Genomic DNA, 20420 nt, shown 5'->3' with positions numbered 1-20420 from the left:
CAAGAGAGAAAATACAAGCTGCATCCTGGAATGCCAGCACTGGGGCTGAGGAAGGAAGATTGGGAGTTCAGGGTCAGCCTGGGCTACCCACCAAGGCCCTGTGTCTAGTGAAGAGACTGGGGAAAAAGGGAATGAGAAAGAGATATACAAACTGTCCAACATGCCCAGCCAATCCCTGGTCTTGTGCTGTGACAAGAGCAGAGAAACTGTGCCACAGTCCTGGACTCCAGGCAGCCTGATAGTGGGTTCACAGCCTCCCTACTGTTAACATGGGGTAACTCTGGGTGTGATGTGGAGCCAAACTCCAGAGCTCCCATCCCAGGTGTCAGTGTGGGTGCTGATGTCCTCTGCCCTGGGTCCTGTCCCTGCACACTGGCCTAAGTGTGAGGATCTAGTCCAGTGTGCAGTGCTCTCATCTGACCTGGGTGCTGTGAAGTCCCTGGGATCCCAGCGGGACCCCGAGGCGGGGAGCAGAGCTGTTCATGTATGTCATTGTATACCTGTTAGAATCTAAGCACAGACTGCGACTGTTGAGTAATGGCATAGCATCTATGTTCTGTTTCTTGATTGGCCGTGGCACAGCCGTTCCATGCATGGGAGTCCTTGTTTTGGGAGAAAACACACTTGGAGCTCTTCAGAGTCAAGTAGCCATGGTGCCAAAAACACTCACGCTCTGATGACAACACCATGGTAGTTACATGGTTGAGCTGACAGTGGTGGCTCATGCCTGTTTTCCTAGCTACGCAGGAGGCTGAGGTCTGAGGATCATGATTCAAAGCCACCAAAAAGCTGTAAGTAGAGCAATGGCTCAAGTGGTAGAGCACCATCCTTGAACAACAATAAAAAAAAAAGTGACAGTGGCCAGGCCCTGAGTTTAAGCCCTAGGGCCAGCAGAGAGAGAGAGAGACAGAGACAGAGACAGAGACAGAGAGAGACAGAGAGAAAGAGAGAGGGATAGGAAAAGAGAGGAAGGAAGGAAGCAAGGAAGGAAAAGAAAAGAAATACACACGGAGGGACCGTTGAGTGCGCATAGTAGCTAGGGATTTCCCAGCTCTGGGCCTTCATCCGCTTCCTTCCCTCTTAGTGAGCCTCCCGTCTAGGAGACCCTCATAGCTCCAGGCTGCTCGGGACAGCCCTACCTACCCCCAGTCCCTCACCAGAGGCCCTTGAAGCCCTCAGCACGCACACCACGGTGGCCCTGTTTGCTAATTACTTATGCACGTGACTTATCTCCCAGGCAGCAGGGAGCTGCTGCTGTCCGCTCCCCTTTGCATCCTCCAAGAGCTGGATACATAACGGGGCCTCAGCAAATGTTTGTTGAGTGGCTGCCTGCAGCTGGGTGAACTGGAGCACAAAAGCTCAGAGCGACAGGTCTCCTCAAGCCCCATAATGTGTTTATTCAAGAGTGTGACCTTCTAACGGTGGGCTCAAAGGGGAAACTGTTCCAAGAAAGCCAGCCATCAGGCTGGCTCAGAGGAGAAGCCATGCCACCGGCCCTGGCCTCGGGGGCCGCGGTTGAAAGGGGTGGGTATGGCTGCGCCTGGCCTCTCTGCAGGGACCACTGGGCCGGGCTGGGCCAGAGGCCTTTTTGATCTCCCTGTGTTCCTTCACCACCATGAGCAGGCCCCAGTGTGCTGGGGCCACCCCACCACAGCCCTCCCCACTGGAACACATCGCCTCGGTCAGTTAGTTTGCTCAGGGAGGAGAGAGCCTGGCTTCCAGATGGTACTTAAAAGGCTTTTCTGTTAATGGGGCAGTTGGCAAAAAAAAAAAAAAAAAAAAAAAACTAAAAAGAGAAGGAAAGAGGGGGGAGGAAAGAGAAGCCCTGCTTGCTCTGATTCTTGTATCGCAGCCGTGTTTATTCGGTCTCGGCTGGGCGCTGAGCTGTGGATGCCCCGCCGGCCGGGAGCTGGGGCCAGGCAGGGGGTGGCTGGCAGGTTCCTTGGGCTGAAGTTTGATTCCAACCCTAAGGGAGGCAGGCCTGTCCTCCTCCCTGTCCTAGGAAGCAGAAGAAGATCCCTGAGTCCGAGTCTGTCCTGAAGGCTCAGCACGTGGTGGCTGGCCACCCCCCTGACCCCCCCATACCCTGCCCCGTGCCTGGCAGGAGGCGAGACTCCAGCCAGCTTCAAGACGTGCCTGTCCCTGCCCTCAACCCTTCATGGACACACGTGGCTGGCTGAGCTAACACGGCTGGCAGAGCAGAGGGCAGGAAGTGGTGTGGTTTAGAAAAGTAATCTATTCTGTCTTAGCTCTTCGATGAAGGTACCTGGTACCCAACCCTGCCCCGCCACCCCCCCCCATCCCAGGAAAGCGTTGTCCTCTGACTGCCAATGTGGTATGAGCCAGGGACGCCATACTGTGCCCTGCCCTTGGACCCATACAAATGGCCCTTTCCATGACACAGCTGCACTGTGACCTGGAGATGCTGGCATCACTGCCAGGTCTGCTCTCCAGCCGGGAGGAAGGCAACCCCTCGCCCTGATCTGGGCAGGGGACAGAGGGGAGGGGGCGTCCGTGATGCATAATAAAGTGCTTTCCTGCCCTAGAGAATGGTGGTGGCAGAGGCAGGTTAGCGAGGACTGTGTTCCAGTGCCAAGCTCCCCCGGGCCTTGCCCAGGGGCCAGAGGGCAGGAGCCGGGGCTCCACTTAGCATGCACCCTGGGTAATTCCATACTCTGAGCACGCCGCTGAGGAGACACTGTATGTGTGAACCGGGGCCGGCTCACCCTCGCCTGAGACCATGGGAGCAGTCCAAGAAGAGCAGCAGCGAGTCTTTTCCTGGATGACGCTGGGGTCTATTATGGGCGAAGAAGCAAGAAGATAAGAAAACCCAGTGTCACCAGAAACCCCCAATCGACCACTTCCAGACTTCCCCCCCCGGGGGGGGGTCAGATGGAGCTCCCCAACTTTCCACTTAGCCAATGAAATGTCATTAGGAGGAAAAGAGAGTACTCAGAGAATTCATTGACTTCACCTGCCCCTGCTCTTCCCTCTGGAACCCGTGGAAGTTTCGGGAATCACTCAGAGAAGTTGTTGAAGGACAGTATCTGCTTGACTGGGATTCAGAAATTTTTTCCAAATGCCTTGTCGAGAAAAGTGACATGTGAGGGACACTTGGAGTGACAGCATGGCGGCCTCTCGGTGAGCCAGGCTCCTTTCCTGTACCTTCCATGTTCTCTTGCTTGGAAAGAAAGTTCTAGGAGCACAAAGAGGTAACTGGCTGTCTGGAGAGGACATCTTCTTCCTTTGTGGCCGGAATGTCTGCAGTGCTCACAGCACAATGCTGCCCATTCTGGTCTGGCCCTGACTATGTGGAAAACGCTTGTCTGGCCCTCTGCTGCCTTGACACTGAGCTGTGACCGCTTTGGTTTACAGGTGGACACACGCATGCACGCACACACACATGGGCCTGCACACTGAGCTGTGACTGCTTTGGCTTACAGGTGGACACACGCATGCACGCACACACACATGGGCCTGCACACTGAGCTGCTGTGATTCTGACAGTGGTGGTGGACCCAGAGCTGCTACCTGCATCTTCCCAGTTTTCCTAGGTGTGCAGCTATTGATAAGCAAGGCCCTGAGGCGTGAACTGAGATAAGAAAAACACCCGTCCACACCAGAAGCCAAAATCAAACAGAAACACACACTTCTTCAAGTCCTGTGTTTGTCCAAGAAATCTGTTCTGTGAGTCTGAGAATAGAGTCGTTTGCCCAACAAATATTAGCTGAGTACTGTGTGGGCAGGGTGGGGTGGTGGGGCTCAAGGGACCTTAGGAAAAACATAGTGGGTGACACAGAATGAGCTTCATGACTCCCTGCCACCATCTCTCACACCCTGGCACACTTAGCCACGGGTGTGTGGCACAGCGTTGGAGCCAGGGGACGGAGGCAGAAAGCAGAAGGAGGCAGAGGGAAGAACATGCCCACGCCTCGGGACGCCCTGCCAGATCTAACCATAACAGCCCTTCTTTAGACTCCTCCATTCAGGGGTGCAGTTCGGGGTTTCAGAGGCCAGGACAGCCAGGCAGGCAGACTCTAACTAGGCATTCTAGGGGCCCTGCATGTCCTGGCATGGTGTGCCTGCCCTCCCATTGGTGCAGGGCTGTGTCCCAGCTCCTGCCCTCCCATTGGTGCAGGGCTGTGTCCCAGCTCCTGCCCTCCCATTGGTGCAGGGCTGTGTCCCAGCCCCTGCCCTCCCATTGGTGCAGGGCTGTGTCCCAGCCCCTGCCCTCCCATTGGTGCAGGGCTGTGTCCCAGCTCCTGCCCTCCCATTGGTGCAGGGCTGTGTCCCAGCCCCTGCCCTCCCATTGGTGCAGGGCTGTGTCCCAGCCCCTGTCCAGCAGTCCTCAGCAGCCAGGGCTGTCAGCTCTGCCCCCTCCCAGCACTGGGTTGGACCCCAACAGGTCTCTACTCCCTCCTGAAACTAGTGACCACCAGAGTAATCCCCGATCAATTGGCTAGTGTGATATAGAGGTGGGGAACCCCCAGCAGAGAAACTGGAGGAGAGAAAAGAGAAAAGGCCAGGAGAGGAGGGGAAAAGGAGAGGTGGACAGGAGGGGCCTGAGCTATGGCCCACGGTGGGATTGGGTCCAGGACCCCCAGGTAAGGCAGGCAGCAGGAGCTTCAGCTCCCTGGGTTTACCCTGGAGTCTTCTAGATCCTCGCACCTGCCAGACACACACGTATAGCAAGGCCTGGCCACACGCTATCGTTCTGTGTAAGAAGTCTGCTTCCAGCACATTCCATGGCTGTGGGCTTGTCACTCGATCTCAGCTCACAGGATACAGAAGAACAGTCTGAGCCCAGACAACCAACCCCAGAGGCTCCCGCCACCAGGATTCCTGATTTTTCCTGTTTCTAAGGTCTTTCGACCTCCTGCTCTCCCTGTGTTCCCTCAGGGGGTGCTGGCTCTTCCCTGGAGGGCCTACCCTCTGCTGTGCCCCAGTGCTGAGAACAAGTCTAGTGCGTGCTAGGCACCAAATATGATGGCAGCCTGCTACTGCAGGGTAAGTGAATTCCATTGGGCACATGGTGGGTACTTCCTTGGGAAAACCTCTCCACTGGTTTTCTGGGAGGGCTGTTCACGTGCCTGGCTGCGGGCAGCAGACTCCGGAGTGATGGCCATGAGAGTGATCCCATGAGTGGGACTCCAGGGAGCCTCCTCCACTGCACGGATGTGTGCAGGAGGTCACTACGCAACCAGGCCTGGGTGTGATGCACAATGTATTTGGGGACAGAGGCAGGGGCAATGGCATACCTGAGCTACCCAACCTAGGCCTTCACTGTGTAGGTGATCACTAGCGATCACATGCTTCACATCATTGGTGGAGGGGTGAAAAGCCCTGAAAAGCCCGCCAGCCTCCCCAGCACGGTCAGCAGCCATCAAAACAAGCACAGTCTCCAGGATGTGGCTCCATTCAGGAATGTGGAATAATAGGAAATGTCGGCACTTGCCGAGGGGAGCCAGACAATGCAGCATGGAGGGAGCCGGAGAGAACAGGAGCAGAGGTCACGCTGCGGTACCCTCGAACCCATTTGCATCCTCTCCTCAGGTTAGGGAGGTGGGCTGGCCCTGGCCTGGCTACAAAATGTGCGTGTTGTTCTTTAGAAGGACCAGGGGAAAATCAAATTATTTTTAGAAATGAATAGGCTTTTGTGTCTGTGGCCTTGGGTCATGTGCTTGCCAGCAAACTTTATGGAATATTATTTAAAAAAAAAAAAAACAGACTAGATTCAAATCTCTACCCAGGATCTTCATGCTAAGTGTAGATCTCTTGACCTCTCTGGAAATTTGGTCTTCCCACTTGTAAAATGGTGGCCATTGGCATCCACCTCCCTTCCACCCAGCATCACACACAAAGGTGTGTCAAGGATCAAAGGACTGTAGAGCCCTCCCCCCTCCTCCCCAGTGTCCTTGGCTCAGTCCTCGACTCTTTTTTTTTTTTTTTAATTGTACAAAGGTGTTATAGTTACATAAGTAAGGCAGTAAGTACATTTCTTGTCAAACTGTTCCCCCCCCCTCGTTTTTCTCCTACTTTCCCGCCTCCATATCCCCCCTCCAAGTTGTACAGATCGTTTCCAACATACTATCTTGTGAGTACCGTGTCTCACCATTTTGTTGTTCCCCTTCCCTAATTCAGATAAACATATATACAATACCAGGGCACCACAATCAAATCAGTGACAACAGGGGATATACCATAGGGGGAAGAACACACAAAAGAAACAAGAAATCACATAATACATTAGAAGCAACGACAACAAAGAAAAATCTCTTCTTGTGACCACATCTTGGAGTTCATTTCGCTTAACATCATCTTATATGGTCATATGTATGTAGCTATTGAGCTGTTCTGCTCATCTGCTAAAATTATCCTAGACATATACTAATGCAAATAAGGAAAAACATAGGACCTATGTTTCTTTGGGTCTGGCTTATTTCACTTAATATGATTTTTTCCAAGTCTTTCCATTTCCTAACAAATGGGGCAGTGTCATTCTTTTTAATTTTTTTGGGGGGGGGTCCGGTCATGGGGCCTGAACTCTGGGCCTGGGCACTGTCCCTCAGCTCTTCAGCTCAAGGCTAGTGCTCTACCACTGGAGCCACAGCGCCACTTCCGGCTTTTTTCTTTTTGCTTATGTGGTGCTGAGGAATCGAACCCAGGGCCTCTGGCATGCAAGGCAAGCGCTCTACCACTGAGCCACCTTCCCAGCCCCTGTGTCATTCTTTCTGATGGAGGCATAGAATTCCATTGTGTATATATACCACATTTTCTTGATCCATTCATCTACTGAGGGGCATCTGGGTTGGTTCCATATCTTAGCTACGGTGAATAATTCAGCCCTCAACTCTTCAGTATGTGCAGGGAACAGGAATGACTCAGCCACCTTAATGACCGCATGAACTGCTCTCATGCACAGGAAGATGTCTGCCTTCCAAATACCAGCCTGGCTCTGCCCCAAGCTGTGTGGCAGAGGCACACAGCCCATAGAACAGCTGCCAGTGGGGCCTCCCAGCCCCGCCCCACGCCTCCTCCCTTGCAGGTCCTGATGAAAGGATGAGTCACCCTCCCAAGATGACCTCATGGTACCCACAGAGGTGTCAAGAAGGAACACACCTTTCAGGTTTACTGGAGTCCTGGGGCTGCAGGGCAGGTGTGTCTACTTCAAGACAACCCTGGGGATAAACTCAGCTTCCAGTGAGCGTCCAACAGGTTCTCTGAGGGTGTCCCTCCACTGCGGTGATTGCGGCCGGCTCCTTCCCGCTTCTGTGGGCTCTCCACAGAACCCGCGCCAAACGCCCTCTATCAGCAGCAGGCCCGGCATCAGAGTCTGTGTTGGCTGAGTGGCTGCCATCAGACGGCACATACTCAGAAACCTTCTGGAAAAGTCAGCCCTTCAAGCATCATGTTAATAACCTGTCAAGTATTAGCAGTCAGTGGGCTTCTCAGAGCAGAGCCAGGCTCAGGTCGGGTCCATCGTGAGGGGCTGGAGAGATGCACACCTCGCTTCCTTCTTGGCTTGAAAATTGGGGACTCAAGTGTGTAGGTTTCCTCTTCCACCCCTGACCTGACTCTCTACCATGCTCTGTGCTCTGGGTTGGAGAAACCCCAGCGGGTCACAGCATGTTCACTGTGGATGCCTTCCCGGTCCCTTCTATCCTGAAAACGTCCTCCCTTCACCCTTGCCTCCAGCGAGAGTCCTCCAATGAACTAGGCCGTGTGGCCTGGCCAGTGCAGCAAGACTGTGAGTGCTCATTATTCTGGGGACTCCCCCAGCCCACTTCCCGTCAGATAAGGCAGGTGACGCTGAGATCATCAGGTCAGAACTGTAATCTGCAGGGCCCAGGGCAGAGTAAGTCCTGTTCCTCCCTGTCATACCTCATATGGGGCCCCTCTCAGCTGAATGGAGCCCTGCATGATGGCTGGGGTCACGTGTTCACATGGTGGACCCTGTCTGTCTCAATGAGGATAACCTGCTTTGAGAATCCCAGGGGGTCCTCAAGCACCCCGTGTCTCCCAATGTCACATGACTGGAAGAGCCATGACATGGGGTGTATGTCCTGTGTTTCCACACAGCATAGCCCAGGCACATTCTCTCTCCCTACCCCCCTCCCCACTTCTCCATGGGTCTCCCTCTCCTTCCCTCCCTCCCTCCCTCCCTATCCCTCTCCCCCCCCCATGGACTTTATCCCCCTCTCCCCCCCACCATGGACTTTGTACCACGGGGATTCCTGGGAGGGAGAAGCGGATGGTGCATAGTTTTGAGCTTTCTGTTCATTTTTATTCTTTTAGTTATTCATTTGTTTATTTTGTGGCGTCAGACTGAACTCAAGCCATTGAGGATAATAAGTCATGCAGCACTGTAGCACTGTTGAGCTACATTCCCGGCCCGTACCTTTTTTTTTTTTTTTGTGGTCGTGGAGCCTGAACTCTGGGCCTGGGCGCTGTCCCTCAGCTCTTCAGCTCAAGGCCAGCGCTCTAACACTTAAGCCACAGAGCCACTTGAGGTTTTCTGGTGGTTCATTGGAGATAAGAGTCTCACAGACTTTGCTCCATGGGTTGGTTTTAAACCGCGATCCTCAAATCTCAGCCCCCATGAGAAGCTAGAATGACAGGCGTGAGCCACTGGCACTGGCCCTTACCTTTTTCTCTAGAGAAGACAAAGTCAGGAGACCACTCAGGAGACACCCCCCCTCCACCCCAGGCAAAACTGGACATGGGAGTTGTGTCCACCACCCCTAGCTCCACCAAGAGCAATTCTTGGGGGAATCTCAGGGCACCTCACCATCCCATCCACCTTCCCGTGCCCGGCTAAGAGCAAGGATTCTGGAAAATCACTTTCCAAAAGACACAAAGGGACAGAACTCTGGGTCTGGTTTGCCTCAGTAACCACTCTTTAGGTACAAGGTCCAACATTTGTGGGTTTCACGCTGAGCCTGGCCTTTGTCTCTGAGGCTTTGGGCTGCGAGGGCGGGGTTACCAGGAATCCCCTCCTGCTGGGATTTCCAGGAGTGTTCTTGGAAGTAGCTGCAGGCTTTGAGCTAGCCATTGGGTTTTCAATCCAAGGCATAACCGAGTGGGATGAAAGTGAGACCGGGAAAGCTCATCTGAGCTCCCTGCACCACGGGTTCCTCTTCCAGGCCCCGAGCCCTTTGCTTGCACGCTAGAGAACCCAGTTTGTGTCTAACTGGGGGTGATTACCACTCACAGGACCACAGGAAAGGGAGAAGCCCTATAGTTATGAAACCCAGTAAATCCCCAGGGCCCACATCTGTTCTGGTTCCTCTTTTCTGAACAGTCCGGGCATTTCAGGCATCCTTGGAAGGAGGAATGTACAACTCAGGATTTCTGTGCCAAGCACAATTTTTCATTGGGGGTGTTTTCTAGAAGGATCTTCCTTCTTTGGAAATGATAATCCTCTCTGCCCCATCCCAGGGTTCTATCCCAGAATCCCAACCCAGTACCCCATCCCAGGGCCCATCCCAGTACCCCATCCCTGGCTCCTATCTCAGGGCCCCATCCCAGGGCCCATCTCAGTACCCCATCCCAGCCCCCATCCCAGGCCCCCATCCCAGGCCCCCATCCCAGGCTCCCATCCCAGGCCCCATCCCAGGCTCCCATCCCAGGCCCCCATCCCAGGCCCCATCCCAGGCTCCCATCCCAGGCCCCATCCCAGGCCCCCATCCCAGGCTCCCATCCCAGGCCCCCATCCCAGGCCCCATCCCAGGCCCCCATCCCAGGCCCCCATCCCAGGCCCCATCCCAGGCTCCCATCCCAGGCCCCCATCCCAGGCTCCCATCCCAGGCCCCCATCCCAGGCCCATCTCAGGCTCCGATCCCAGGCTCCCATCCCAGGCCCCCATCCCAGGCTCCCATCCCAGGGCCCTCCCATCCCAGGGCCCTCCCATCCCAGGGCCCTCCCATCCCAGGGCCCTCCCATCCTAGGCTCCCATCCCAGGTTCCCATCCCAGGCCCCCATCCCAGGCCCCCATCCCAGGGCCCCATCCCAGGGCCCTCCCATCCCAGGCCCCCATCCCAGGCCCCCATCCCAGGCCCATCCCAGGCTCCCATCCCAGGCCCATCCCAGGCTCCCATCCCAGGCTCCCATCCCAGGCCCATCCCAGGCCCATCCCAGGCCCCCATCCCAGGCCCATCCCAGGCCCCCATCCCAGTACCCCATCCCAGGCCCATCCCAGGCTCCCATCCCAGGCTCCCATCCCAGGCCCATCCCAGGCCCCATCCCAGGCCCCCATCCCAGTACCCCATCCCAGGCCCCATCCCAGGCCCCCATCCCAGGCCCCCATCCCAGGCCCCATCCCAGGCCCCCATCCCAGGCTCCCATCCCAGGCTCCCATCCCAGGCCCATCCCAGGCTCCCATCCCAGGCCCATCCCAGGCTCCCATCCCAGGCCCCCATCCCAGGCCCCATCCCAGGCTCCCATCCCAGGGCCCTCCCATCCCAGGTTCCCATCCCAGGCCCCCATCCCAGGCCCCCATCCCAGGGCCCTCCAATCCCAGGGCCCTCCCATCCCAGGCTCCCATCCCAGGCCCCATCCCAGGGCCCTCCCATCCCAGGCTCTCATCCCAGGCTTCCATCCCAGGCCCCCATCCCAGGCCCCCATCCCCGGCCCCATCCCAGGCTCCCATCCCAGGCCCATCCCAGGCCCCCATCCCAGGCCCCCATCCCAGGGCCCTCCCATCCCAGGCTCCCATCCCAGGCTTCCATCCCAGGCCCCCATCCCAGGCCCCCATCCCCGGCCCCATCCCAGTCTCCCATCCCAGGCCCATCCCAGGCCCCCATCCCAGGCTCCCATCCCAGGCCCATCCCAGGCCCCCATCCCAGGCCCATCCCAGGCCCCATCCCAGGCCCCCATCCCAGGCTCCCATCCCAGGCCCCATCCCAGGCCCCCATCCCAGGCTCCCATCCCAGGCTCCCATCCCAGGCCCATCCCAGGCTCCCATCCCAGGCTCATCCCAGGCCCCCATCCCAGGCCCATCCCAGGCCCCCATCCCAGGCCCCGTCCCAGGACCTATCCCAGGACCCGAGGAAGGGAGCTATGTTTGTCAATCAAACCACCGCACTGGGCAGCAGGAGACAGGTCGGAAGTGGGGTCTGCAACATGACCTCGTGCGTGACCCCGAGTTGGGGCGGCTCGGGGCGGGGACCGCCGTGCCCGCGGGCGGCCGGGCGGGCGCACGGGGCGGGGCAGGGCGCGCGGGACGGCCCCGCCCCGGGGGTGTGTCCAGCCTCCTAAAGGCCGGGCGGGCCGGGCGGGTCAGGGCTCGGGGTCGAGGGTGCCGCGCGGGGCTGCGCGGGACGGAGCGGGCGCGGCGTGGGGCTGAGGATGCAGCGCGGGACCGCGGGCGGGAGCCGGGCGTCGTCCGGGCGGGCGCGGCCTGCGCCGCGGCGGCCGCTGCTCGTGCTGCTGCTGGCGCTGCTGGCGGGCGCCGTGCGCGCAGGCCTCCACTTCCGCCCGGGCGCGGCGTGCTACCGGCCCCTGCGGGGCGACCAGCTGGCGCGGATGGGGCGCAGGTGGGCGCATGGCGGGCGCCGGGGCGGTGGGCGCGGGGTCCCAGGAGCCGGGGCCTCCAGCCTCCCCAGCCCCGGGGAGCTCAGATGGGACTTCTCGCCCTGCCCGCCCCCCTTACGGGGCAGCCCTGGTGGAGGGGGCCGGCTGCACCCCTCCAGAAGGAGGCTCCCCCACTTTGCTGGCCCCTTGGAGCCTGGCGTGGCTTGGGGGCGGCCTATCACCTTCACCTTCTGACAGGGCTGGGGCTTGGTGGGGGCTGGGCACCCTTGTGATGCTCGCTGCTGGGGGTGGGGTAGGGGGTCCCCCAGAGCCCAGGGCTGCTGACCTCGGTAATGTGCATCTCTTCCCAGGACGTACCCGAGGCCACACGAGTACCTGTCCCCGTCAGACCTCCCCAAGAGCTGGGACTGGCGCAACGTGGATGGCGTCAACTACGTCAGTGTCACCAGGAACCAGCACATCCCCCAGTACTGTGGCTCCTGCTGGGCCCATGGCAGCACCAGTGCGATGGCAGGTGGGTGGCTGGGGCCTAGGGCTCCGCCGGGGGCCAGTGCCTGGCCTCCACTTGGCCATCCAGGTTGCTTCCCGGTGAGGGTAGGCCGCCACGACCGTTTCCCAAGGGCCTGTGGTTGCTGTGCCAGGACTTAGCCCGAGCCTTTGCACCCTACCGAAATGGCTGGAGCAGAGTGAACGCAGGGGTCTTCTCTGCGGCCTCTGGGCAGCAGGCGGGCCTAGGACCCAAGGTCACCGCCAGGTAGCTTCAGGTAGCTCCAGGTAGCTCCTGAGTGCCCACTCTCCCCCAAAGCTTGCAGCTTCCGCCATGGAGGTGGAACCAGAAATGCAAAATCACTGAGCCCCCAGCTCGGGCTTGGGGCTTCCGGGAAGTAGAAGTGAAACTTCTCCGAAGTGGTTAGGAACTGAGATGAATTTTGTCCCGCGCCTTGGACTTGGGGTGAGGCTAGCCACAGCTTCTTTCTCCTACCCAATCTGCTCCAGCCTCACCAGTTTTCTCCACTGGACCTTCCCCTCTGGCAACAGTGGGGCAGGAAGGCTTAGGGCAAGGAGGGAGCTGGATCTGATGCCCATGCCACCCTGAGGCCTCCTACTGTGGGAGAGGAGACAAAAGCAGAGAAGTGCCAGGCCGGCCCACAGCAGCTGGGAGGGGTCCCACCATTCCCAGTGGCAGCCCTAGGGTCCACGAGTCTTGATTTCCACCCGGTAAGGGACTCACAGTGGTTGGCAGTTTAGCCCAGACTGGATGCTGTTTGGCATCTCCTGCCAGACCTGCTCTGAGGATTAGGGGCCTCCCAAGGGGTGGAACAGGTCCTGAGGGCAACACCTTGAGCCTCAAGTTCCATGGCTGCTCTGTGTGTGGACCGGGAAGCCGATGCTGCGTGAGACTCAACCATGGGGTTCAGCCCAGAAGCCTGCCTGTGTGAGAGCTTCCGGGGGAGAGGTTTCTGTTGGGGCTGGGGTCTCTGGTACCTGCCAGTCTCTCCTGGTAGCTCAGTCCTCTCTGTCTTTGGGCACTGATGAGGGCTGAAACACGCTGGACCCTTCTAGAAGGAGGACCAAGTGGGCACAGGTGGGCTCTGGAAGGTCTGGAGGGACAGAGGGTGCCAGTGGGCTGGTAGGTAGAGGACGGACAAAGTCCAGAGAGTGCCCGGGTTAGCCTAGGGAAGTGAAAGAGCCTTCTCAGCAGAGCACTGGGCGGGGTGAGGGGAGGAGCTGGGAAGGTCACAGGACTGTGGAGGGAGTCATGTGACAGTGTTTGCCTTGGTTGAAGATTGCAGGGTCTGAGTTGGCTGGAGGCTGGTAGGGCCTTGCTCCTTCCCGGAGGGGGGCCAGGCCTTGCTGAGACAGCTCCCTGCTCCATTACTGAGTGCAGAGTCTCTAGAGCCCTGGCTACCACCTTTCTTTGTTTTAGCCCCTGATGTCTCCAGCTGCAGCTCTTGCTTCCTCTTTCGCTGAGAAGAGGGGGTCATTTGACAGCCAGTGCAGTCAGGGAGCCAGAGTTTGTCTTCTTCCTCTTCCCCGGGCACTGGCACTAAAGCCTCTCACCGAGACTACCCTCTCACTCCCAGGGGGCCACTTTCATCCCCTGTCTGAGGCTCGCCACCTCCAGACTAATGCCCCTTGATCTCCTGCCCTCTTACCACCCTGCTTCTCAGCAATCGCAGGGGGGTCTGAGGCCCCATCCTCCCACATCTCCGCTGTGAGCCCACGCTGGCCTCCCTTCCATCTCTGCCACCATCGTGGAGTTCCCAGAGGTCAGGGGAAGAGGTCTGATGCCAGGCTCCTGCTTGGCTGTGCTCCAACCCGCTTTGGAACTCAGCCCTCCAGCACCCACCTGCCTCCACCTGTCTGCTTTGTCCTCATCTCTTGACTCCTGCCTGGGCTCACTTTGCATTCACCTGCCTGTCACCTGTCACTTAGATCCCTGCCACCTCTATGTTCAGGTCTGAACATCTCGCCCTTCCCACCACTCCCGCCCTGCCAGCCTGTCCTTCCCTGGCCCTTCACCAGCAGATTCGCACCCAAAACCCTAGAGGCTACCTGATTCCCTCTCTTTATGTCCCTTCTACACACTGGCTCCTGTGGTTCCACAGTCACAGCAGGTACCACCAACCTATCCCCTCCATCAGACCCTGCCACCCCTTTGCCTCTCAATGGGTCCTGCTGCTGCCCTTATTCCAGAATGTGTGTGTTAAACCCAAGTCCAATCATGTTCTTCCACTTGTGATTTCCCTCAGATAAAAGACAATGCCAGTGATCCTAGCTACTCAGGAGGCTGCGATCTGAAGATTGCAGTTCAAAGCCAGCTTGGGCAGCAGCAAAGTCCTGAGTTTTTTGTGTGTGTGTTTTTTGTTGTTTTTTTTTTAATAGTCATGGGGCTTGGATTCAGGACCTGGGCACTGTCCCTGAACTTTTGTGCTCAAAGCTTGTACTCTGCCACTTTGAGCCACAGCTTCACTTCTGTTTTTCAGGTGGTTAGTTGGAGATAAGAGTCTCACCACCTTTCCCTATCTGGGCTGGCTACAAACCTTTACAATCTTCAGATCTTGGCCTCTAGGATTACAGGCATGAGCCACCTACCACCGGGCGTCCCTGAGACTTTTTTTGGTGGGGGAGGGGTTGGTCATGGGGCTTGAACTCTGAGCCTGGGTGTTGTATTGTCCCTGAGCTCTTCAGCTCAAGGCTACCACTTGAGCCACAGTGCCACTTCCTATTTTTGGGGGGAGGGAGGGGGGGTTGGTCATGGGTCTTGAACCCTGGGCCTGGGTGTTGTATTGTCCCTGAGCTCTTCAGCTCAAGGCTACCACTTGAGCCACAGTGCCACTTCCTATTTTTTTTGGGGGGGGAGGGGGGGTTGTCGTGGGTCTTGAACCCTGGGCCTGGGTGTTGTATTGTCCCTGAGCTCTTCAGCTCAAGGCTACCACTTGAGCCACAGTGCCACTTCCTTTTTTTGGGGGGGGGGTTGGTCGTGGGTCTTGAACCCTGGGCCTGGGCGCTGTCCCTAAGCTCTTCAGCTCAAGGCAAGTGCTCTACCACTTGAGCTACAGCACCACTTCTGGTTTTCTGGTGGTTTATCGGAGATGGGTCTCACGGACTTTTCTTACCCAGGCTGGCTGTGAATCGTGATCATCAAATCTGAGCCTCCTGAGTAGCTAGGATTACAGGCATGAGCCACTGGCTCCCAGCTCACTTCCTATTTTCTGGTGGTTAATTGGAGAGAAGAGTCTCATGGACTTTCCTGCGCAGGCTGACTTTCAACTGTGATCCTCAGATCTCGGCCTCCTGAGTAGCTAGGATGACAGGCATGAGCCACCGATGCCTGTCTTTCCTGAGACTTATCTCCAATTAAATCACCCCAAAAGTTGGAAGTGTGACTGAAGAGGTAGAGCACCAGCTTTGAGTGAAAAAGCTGAAGGTCAGTGCCCAGGGCCTGAGTTCAAGCCCCACTACTGGCTTGTGCGTGCGTGCACGCACACACACACACACACACACACACACACACACACACACACACACACACACGACAAAGTCCCATAATCCTCCACACCTAGCAGCTCCCTCCTGCATGCCACTGGTACACAGTGGAAGCCTGGCTGCTATCTTGTACCCAATGCCGCTGCTGCTGCCGTGGCCACTGCCCATATACACGCCGTTCCTTCCTTGGATGGGTATTCCTCATTGCCCGTGTGAATGGGCACCGCTTACTGCACCCTCTGGACAGGCCCCGTGGCACCTCCTCACAGCACTGTGTGCATAGTCCAGTTCCATTTGTCTGCCATCCACCTGCCTACCATGGGGTGAGCCCCCTGGGGGCTGCTTGCTCCAGCCTGAGGCACAGTGCTTGCACGCAGCCCATGAGTAGAAACCTGATGGCCAGGCTGTGGCGAGGGCGGAAGTAGCAAGTAGAGTGGAGTAGGGGAGTGTGTGGACATGTCAGGAAGCTTGGTAGTGCGCAGGCAGGCAGTCAGTTTGGGACTGGACACCTAAGTCAAGAGGCAGCAGAGGCCAGGCTGAGGCTGCCCGGCTGTCACCGCCAGCTGTGGCGAAAGGAGGTGTGGGCCCCTAGCTGGCCTCAGGAGGCCTTTGCCACCGGGGCCGGGCACAGCGAGTGGTTTCCAGAAGGCCAGTCAGATTAGGATTTGGTAGTGGGAGAGAGATGGACAAGAGTGACTTGCACAGTGCCGGGAGGCAGGCGTGGCCGAACAACTGTGTGGAGAGTGGGTGCCTGTCTGGCCAGCCCAGGGGTCATGGGGGCTGGGCTGTGAGAAGAGCAGGCCAGTGTGGTTGCTCAGATCATCACTGGTAGAGGAGCTGCGGATGGGATGAGGAGGGAGCCAAGCCCTGGGGAGGGACGCGGGAGGGACCTGGGCACAGGGCACAGAGGCGGGGACAGGATGAGGTCTTGTTCCCTGCTTGGCACTGCTTCCTCGCAGAGGCTCCTCCAGCTCCCTGGGCCCCGTTGGCTCATGGAGATGCCCATCCGTCCCTCTCTGCTGCAGCCTCCTTGCCCCGGAAGGCCATGCAGCCATGCTGGTCCTCCAGCGGGTGCTCCCGGGGGACCTGTCCCCCCAGCCCCGCCTCATGGTCCTTGTAGCCCAGTGGTCAGCGGTCAGACCACACAGTGAAAGGTCAGGGCAGGCCTGTGGACAGCCACAGCTGGCCAAGGCCCCTCCAAGGTCCATGTGGGAAAGAGCTGGGGGGCAGGGCAGCCTGATAGAGGCATCCGGTGCCATTTGTGGAAATGGGGTGGGTTCGGGCCAGGGGTGCTAACCGGAGTGCTGTTGCAGATCGCATCAACATCAAGAGGAAGGGTGCGTGGCCCAGCACGCTGCTGTCCGTACAGAATGTCCTTGACTGTGGGGATGCTGGCTCGTGCGAGGGAGGCAACGACCTGCCGGTGTGGGAGTATGCTCACAAGCACGGCATTCCCGACGAGACCTGCAACAACTACCAGGCCAAGGACCAGGGTAGGCCCTGCCTGAGCCCACAGCCGTCCCCCTCTTGCTCTCCACTCTGTCTGCCAAGAGAAGATCCCAGGGTGGGGCTGCCCTGAGCTAGGAGCCCAGGCGACCTGTGTTTGTCATGGATGCTGAAGAGACTAGGGACCCAGACTCCAGGCTCCCAGGAAGGTTCCACCTTCTCTGGGGCCAGCTTGGACAGAGGAACAAAAAAAGCTGGAGCCCATTGTCTGGTGGAAAACCATCCAAAACCTGGCATGGTATACAGATGCCAGAACTCCACCCAGGGACAAGCCAGACTAAACTACGTGCCTCTGAAGCCAGGCCTGGATGTGGTGGTGTGTGGGTTCTGATGCCTGCCATTTTGGTAGCTGCATAGGCTTTTGAGGGAATGCTGGCTGTCAGTGGCCTCCCACCTTTTCCAAGTGCAGAGAGCTGGTAGGAAGGTTGCTACCTGCAAGCCAGGTTCACGGTACCACAGTATCCACCAGGTTTCCCACCCCAGCTGCCAGGGTCCAGCATGGATGGCAGGGCAGGCTGCCCTGGAAGATTGTAGTTGGCACGTTCCATTTCAGGCTGTTCCTCTTGGAGACCAAAGGCAAGAAAAAGCCCAGGCCCAAACTCATAATTGGCTGCTGTAAGCCACTGTCCCTCAGTTCTCCCCCAGCTGGGGCAGAGAGCTCTAGAAGCTCAAGGCCTTGGAGACTACAGCGGAGAGGGGAGTGGGAAGAATTCCATGTGGGATGGCTGTAGGCCTCCAGCACAGTACCAGAAGGCACTGGATTCTACCTCTGCCAGCCGGGTTCCCTCCTCTGGCCTCCTGGGCCTTACTGCCCAGCCAGAAAGTTCTCTGGATGGGTGGGGGAAGTTCTTGCCCTGGTTGGGTAAGCCTCAGTGACAAGAGACCCCAGAACCGGGACAGGCAGAGAGAGGGAAGGCAAGCAGATTTGGCCAACAGAGTCAGTATGTTTTCAACATTGGTGGAATGCCCTGGAGTTTTATCTATCCTACACTATCTCCAAACTGGTGCTATCCAGCTGAGCCCAGGCCCCTCTAATCCCACCCAGCCTGGCAGGTGTATGGAGCTCATCAGAAACCCTTGTGTTTGCAGTAAACAGTCTTGGCTTTGTGTCAGCACATGTGGTCACAGATCCACCATTTTCCAGTCGGGCCGAATACCAGCAGGGTGTCAGCCTGGTGTCCAAGGGACAAATTAAACCAACGCTGTAATCCTGGAGGAGCTTACTGTGCCCCAGGGAAGATCTGGGCAGATGTGTAGTTACTACAGAAATGGGTAACAGCAGAGGGTCCAAAGGCCAGCTGCAGGGGATGGGGTGTCAGGCTGGGTGGAGAGCAGTTGGAAAACATGCCACTGTGGGACCAGCATCCAGTAACTAGGGCTGCACTTTCTTTCCTTTAAACTTAATTCCTATCTTGTACATCTCAGACTGAAATAACAAGGAAGTACTTCTTATAAAAACCTATTAGCAACAGAATCATCTTAAATTTTAATAATTTGGTTATATTCAGTTTTCAGTCACATTGCGAAAAGGTCCTCCCAGCCTTTCAGCCAAGAGAAAAAAAAGGCAACTTTAGATGCCTACTATGTGCTAATGAACGCTTGCTGTCTGTTCTGCCACGGCCTGGCGTGCAATTAGTACCTGATCGCAAGATGACTTTGCGCCATTAGCTACGGAATGGTAGGGTAAATTAGCAAAGCGGAAGGGCTGGGTTGCGCTTGTTGGTGGGTTAATGAGACAGTCTTACACTGACTTCTGCCTCTTCCCCAGAGTGTAACAAGTTTAACCAGTGCGGGACCTGCACTGAATTCAAAGACTGCCAACCTGTCCAGAACTACACCGTCTGGAAGGTGGGCGACTACGGCTCTCTGTCTGGGAGGGAGAAGATGATGGCAGAGATCTATGCCAATGGTCCCATCAGGTGAGAGGCCCCCCCAGGGGGAAGCATCTGCAGTGATACCTGGGACAGGAACTGACTTGCCTTCCAGGCTTACTGGGAGAGGTGGAGTGAGTGGGGTGGGGGCTTCTGGAAGGGGCCCAGCACCACCACACCAGGCTGCCCAGAGGCCCTGGGTCCATGCACGCTTGGATCTGCACTTGCACCGGCTGACCACCTGTAACTTCTTCCTAAACGCTTAACTCCCAGCTGTGGAATAATGGCAACGGAAAAGATGATTAACTACACTGGAGGCATCTATGCCGAGTACCAGGACCAGCCCTTCATCAACCACATCATCTCCGTGGCCGGGTGGGGTGTCAGCGATGATGGGACCGAGTACTGGATTGTCCGCAACTCGTGGGGTGAACCGTGGGTAAGGCATTTCCCCTCTGATGTGTGGCTGGGAACAGCAGCCTCCTTGGAGACTTCATGGCTAAAGCCATCTCGGTCACTGTCCAGCATGGCTGCTTCTCTCCTTTGAGACCAGCTCACTCTTTGTTCCTGCCAGATTTTAGACTCTCCTAAAGAAAGCAGTGTAGGACACTTCCTAGAATAGTTCTGAGTTGGGTCAAAAACCCAAGGAAGACAACCTGACAGCCTTATCTTTATGATCTACCATGAGCCTGGGATGACGAAGACAGACCTTTACTGTGGACGGGGGTGGTGGGAGGTGAGAGGTGTGGAAATGACGGGAGGTCAGTAGCAGGTGACAGGACCATAAATGGGGTGTGTCAGCATGTGTTCTCACGTTAGCTGGCCACGTGGTAAACATTAACCCCGCAAACCACCTCCCCAGAGACATGTCCACCTGAGGCCATGGGCGTGGCAGGCAGTGGGCGGCATGTCCAGACCCTTGCATCCTGTCGGGCTGGGCTGAGGTCAGGAGCACGGCCTGGCTCTGAAGCGGAGGGGCAGAGGGGAGCAGTACTGTGCTGTGCTGGGTTGCAGATGCTTAGATCTCATCTCTAATCCCACAGGGTGAGCGAGGCTGGATGAGGCTGGTGACCAGCATGTACAAGCACAGGACTGGAGCCAGCTACAATCTCGCCATTGAGGAGCAGTGCACGTTCGGAGACCCCATTGTTTAACACAGCTTCCTCGGATGTGACCTCACAAGCCACAGCCAGAGGGATCCTCCCATGTGTGCCCTGGCTGGGTGCTGGCCCAAGGCGATGGCCAATCATGGACACTGGTGGTGGTGCTGAACCCCTCGGAGGGGCACCTGTTGACATGTAGCACTAGCTGATGGGGGGGGGCAAGTATCTGCACTGACCAGCTACCGAGGAGTGACCTGGAGCACAGGGCAGCTGTGAGCCGCACTCTGCTGTGACAGGCCCCTCACCAGTCCTGGTGTCACCTTGGAATGGGAGGTGGGGAGAGTGAGAGAGAAATCTGAAATTACCCAAGTAGTGAATAAAGTATCTAGCCTCACTCAAAGACTGAGTCTGAGTGTGC

General features: G+C 57.3%; 1 protein-coding gene across 1 annotated transcript; it reads left to right on the top strand.

Annotated features, from left to right (window-relative positions):
* The first annotated feature begins 11331 nt into the window (after positions 1-11331).
* Positions 11332-20402, top strand: Ctsz (cathepsin Z). Its single transcript, XM_069990085.1, has 6 exons — positions 11332-11534; positions 11883-12046; positions 16836-17015; positions 18797-18947; positions 19173-19338; positions 19943-20402. Exons 1-6 carry the CDS (start codon positions 11347-11349, stop codon positions 20051-20053), a joined length of 960 nt encoding a protein of 319 aa, XP_069846186.1. The 5' UTR covers positions 11332-11346; the 3' UTR covers positions 20054-20402.
* The last annotated feature ends 18 nt before the right edge of the window (positions 20403-20420 follow it).

Source organism: Dipodomys merriami, unplaced genomic scaffold (genome assembly GCF_024711535.1).
Source record: "Dipodomys merriami isolate MVZ:Mamm:240054 unplaced genomic scaffold, mDipMer1.0.p SCAF_39, whole genome shotgun sequence".
NCBI lineage: Eukaryota > Metazoa > Chordata > Mammalia > Rodentia > Heteromyidae > Dipodomys > Dipodomys merriami.
This window is presented reverse-complemented; position numbering and strand designations above follow the sequence as displayed.

What these genes read in the sequence shown, in the direction of transcription:
- Ctsz (XM_069990085.1), top strand. Translation starts at nt 11,347, where the DNA reads ATGCAGCGCGGGACCGCGGGCGGGAGCCGGGCGTCGTCCGGGCGGGCG. An exon ending in CAGCACCAGTGCGATGGCAG is followed by an intron (nt 12,047 to 16,835) that starts GTGGGTGGCTGG and finishes GTGCTGTTGCAG; the next exon opens with ATCGCATCAACATCAAGAGG. An exon ending in CTACCAGGCCAAGGACCAGG is followed by an intron (nt 17,016 to 18,796) that starts GTAGGCCCTGCC and finishes CCTCTTCCCCAG; the next exon opens with AGTGTAACAAGTTTAACCAG.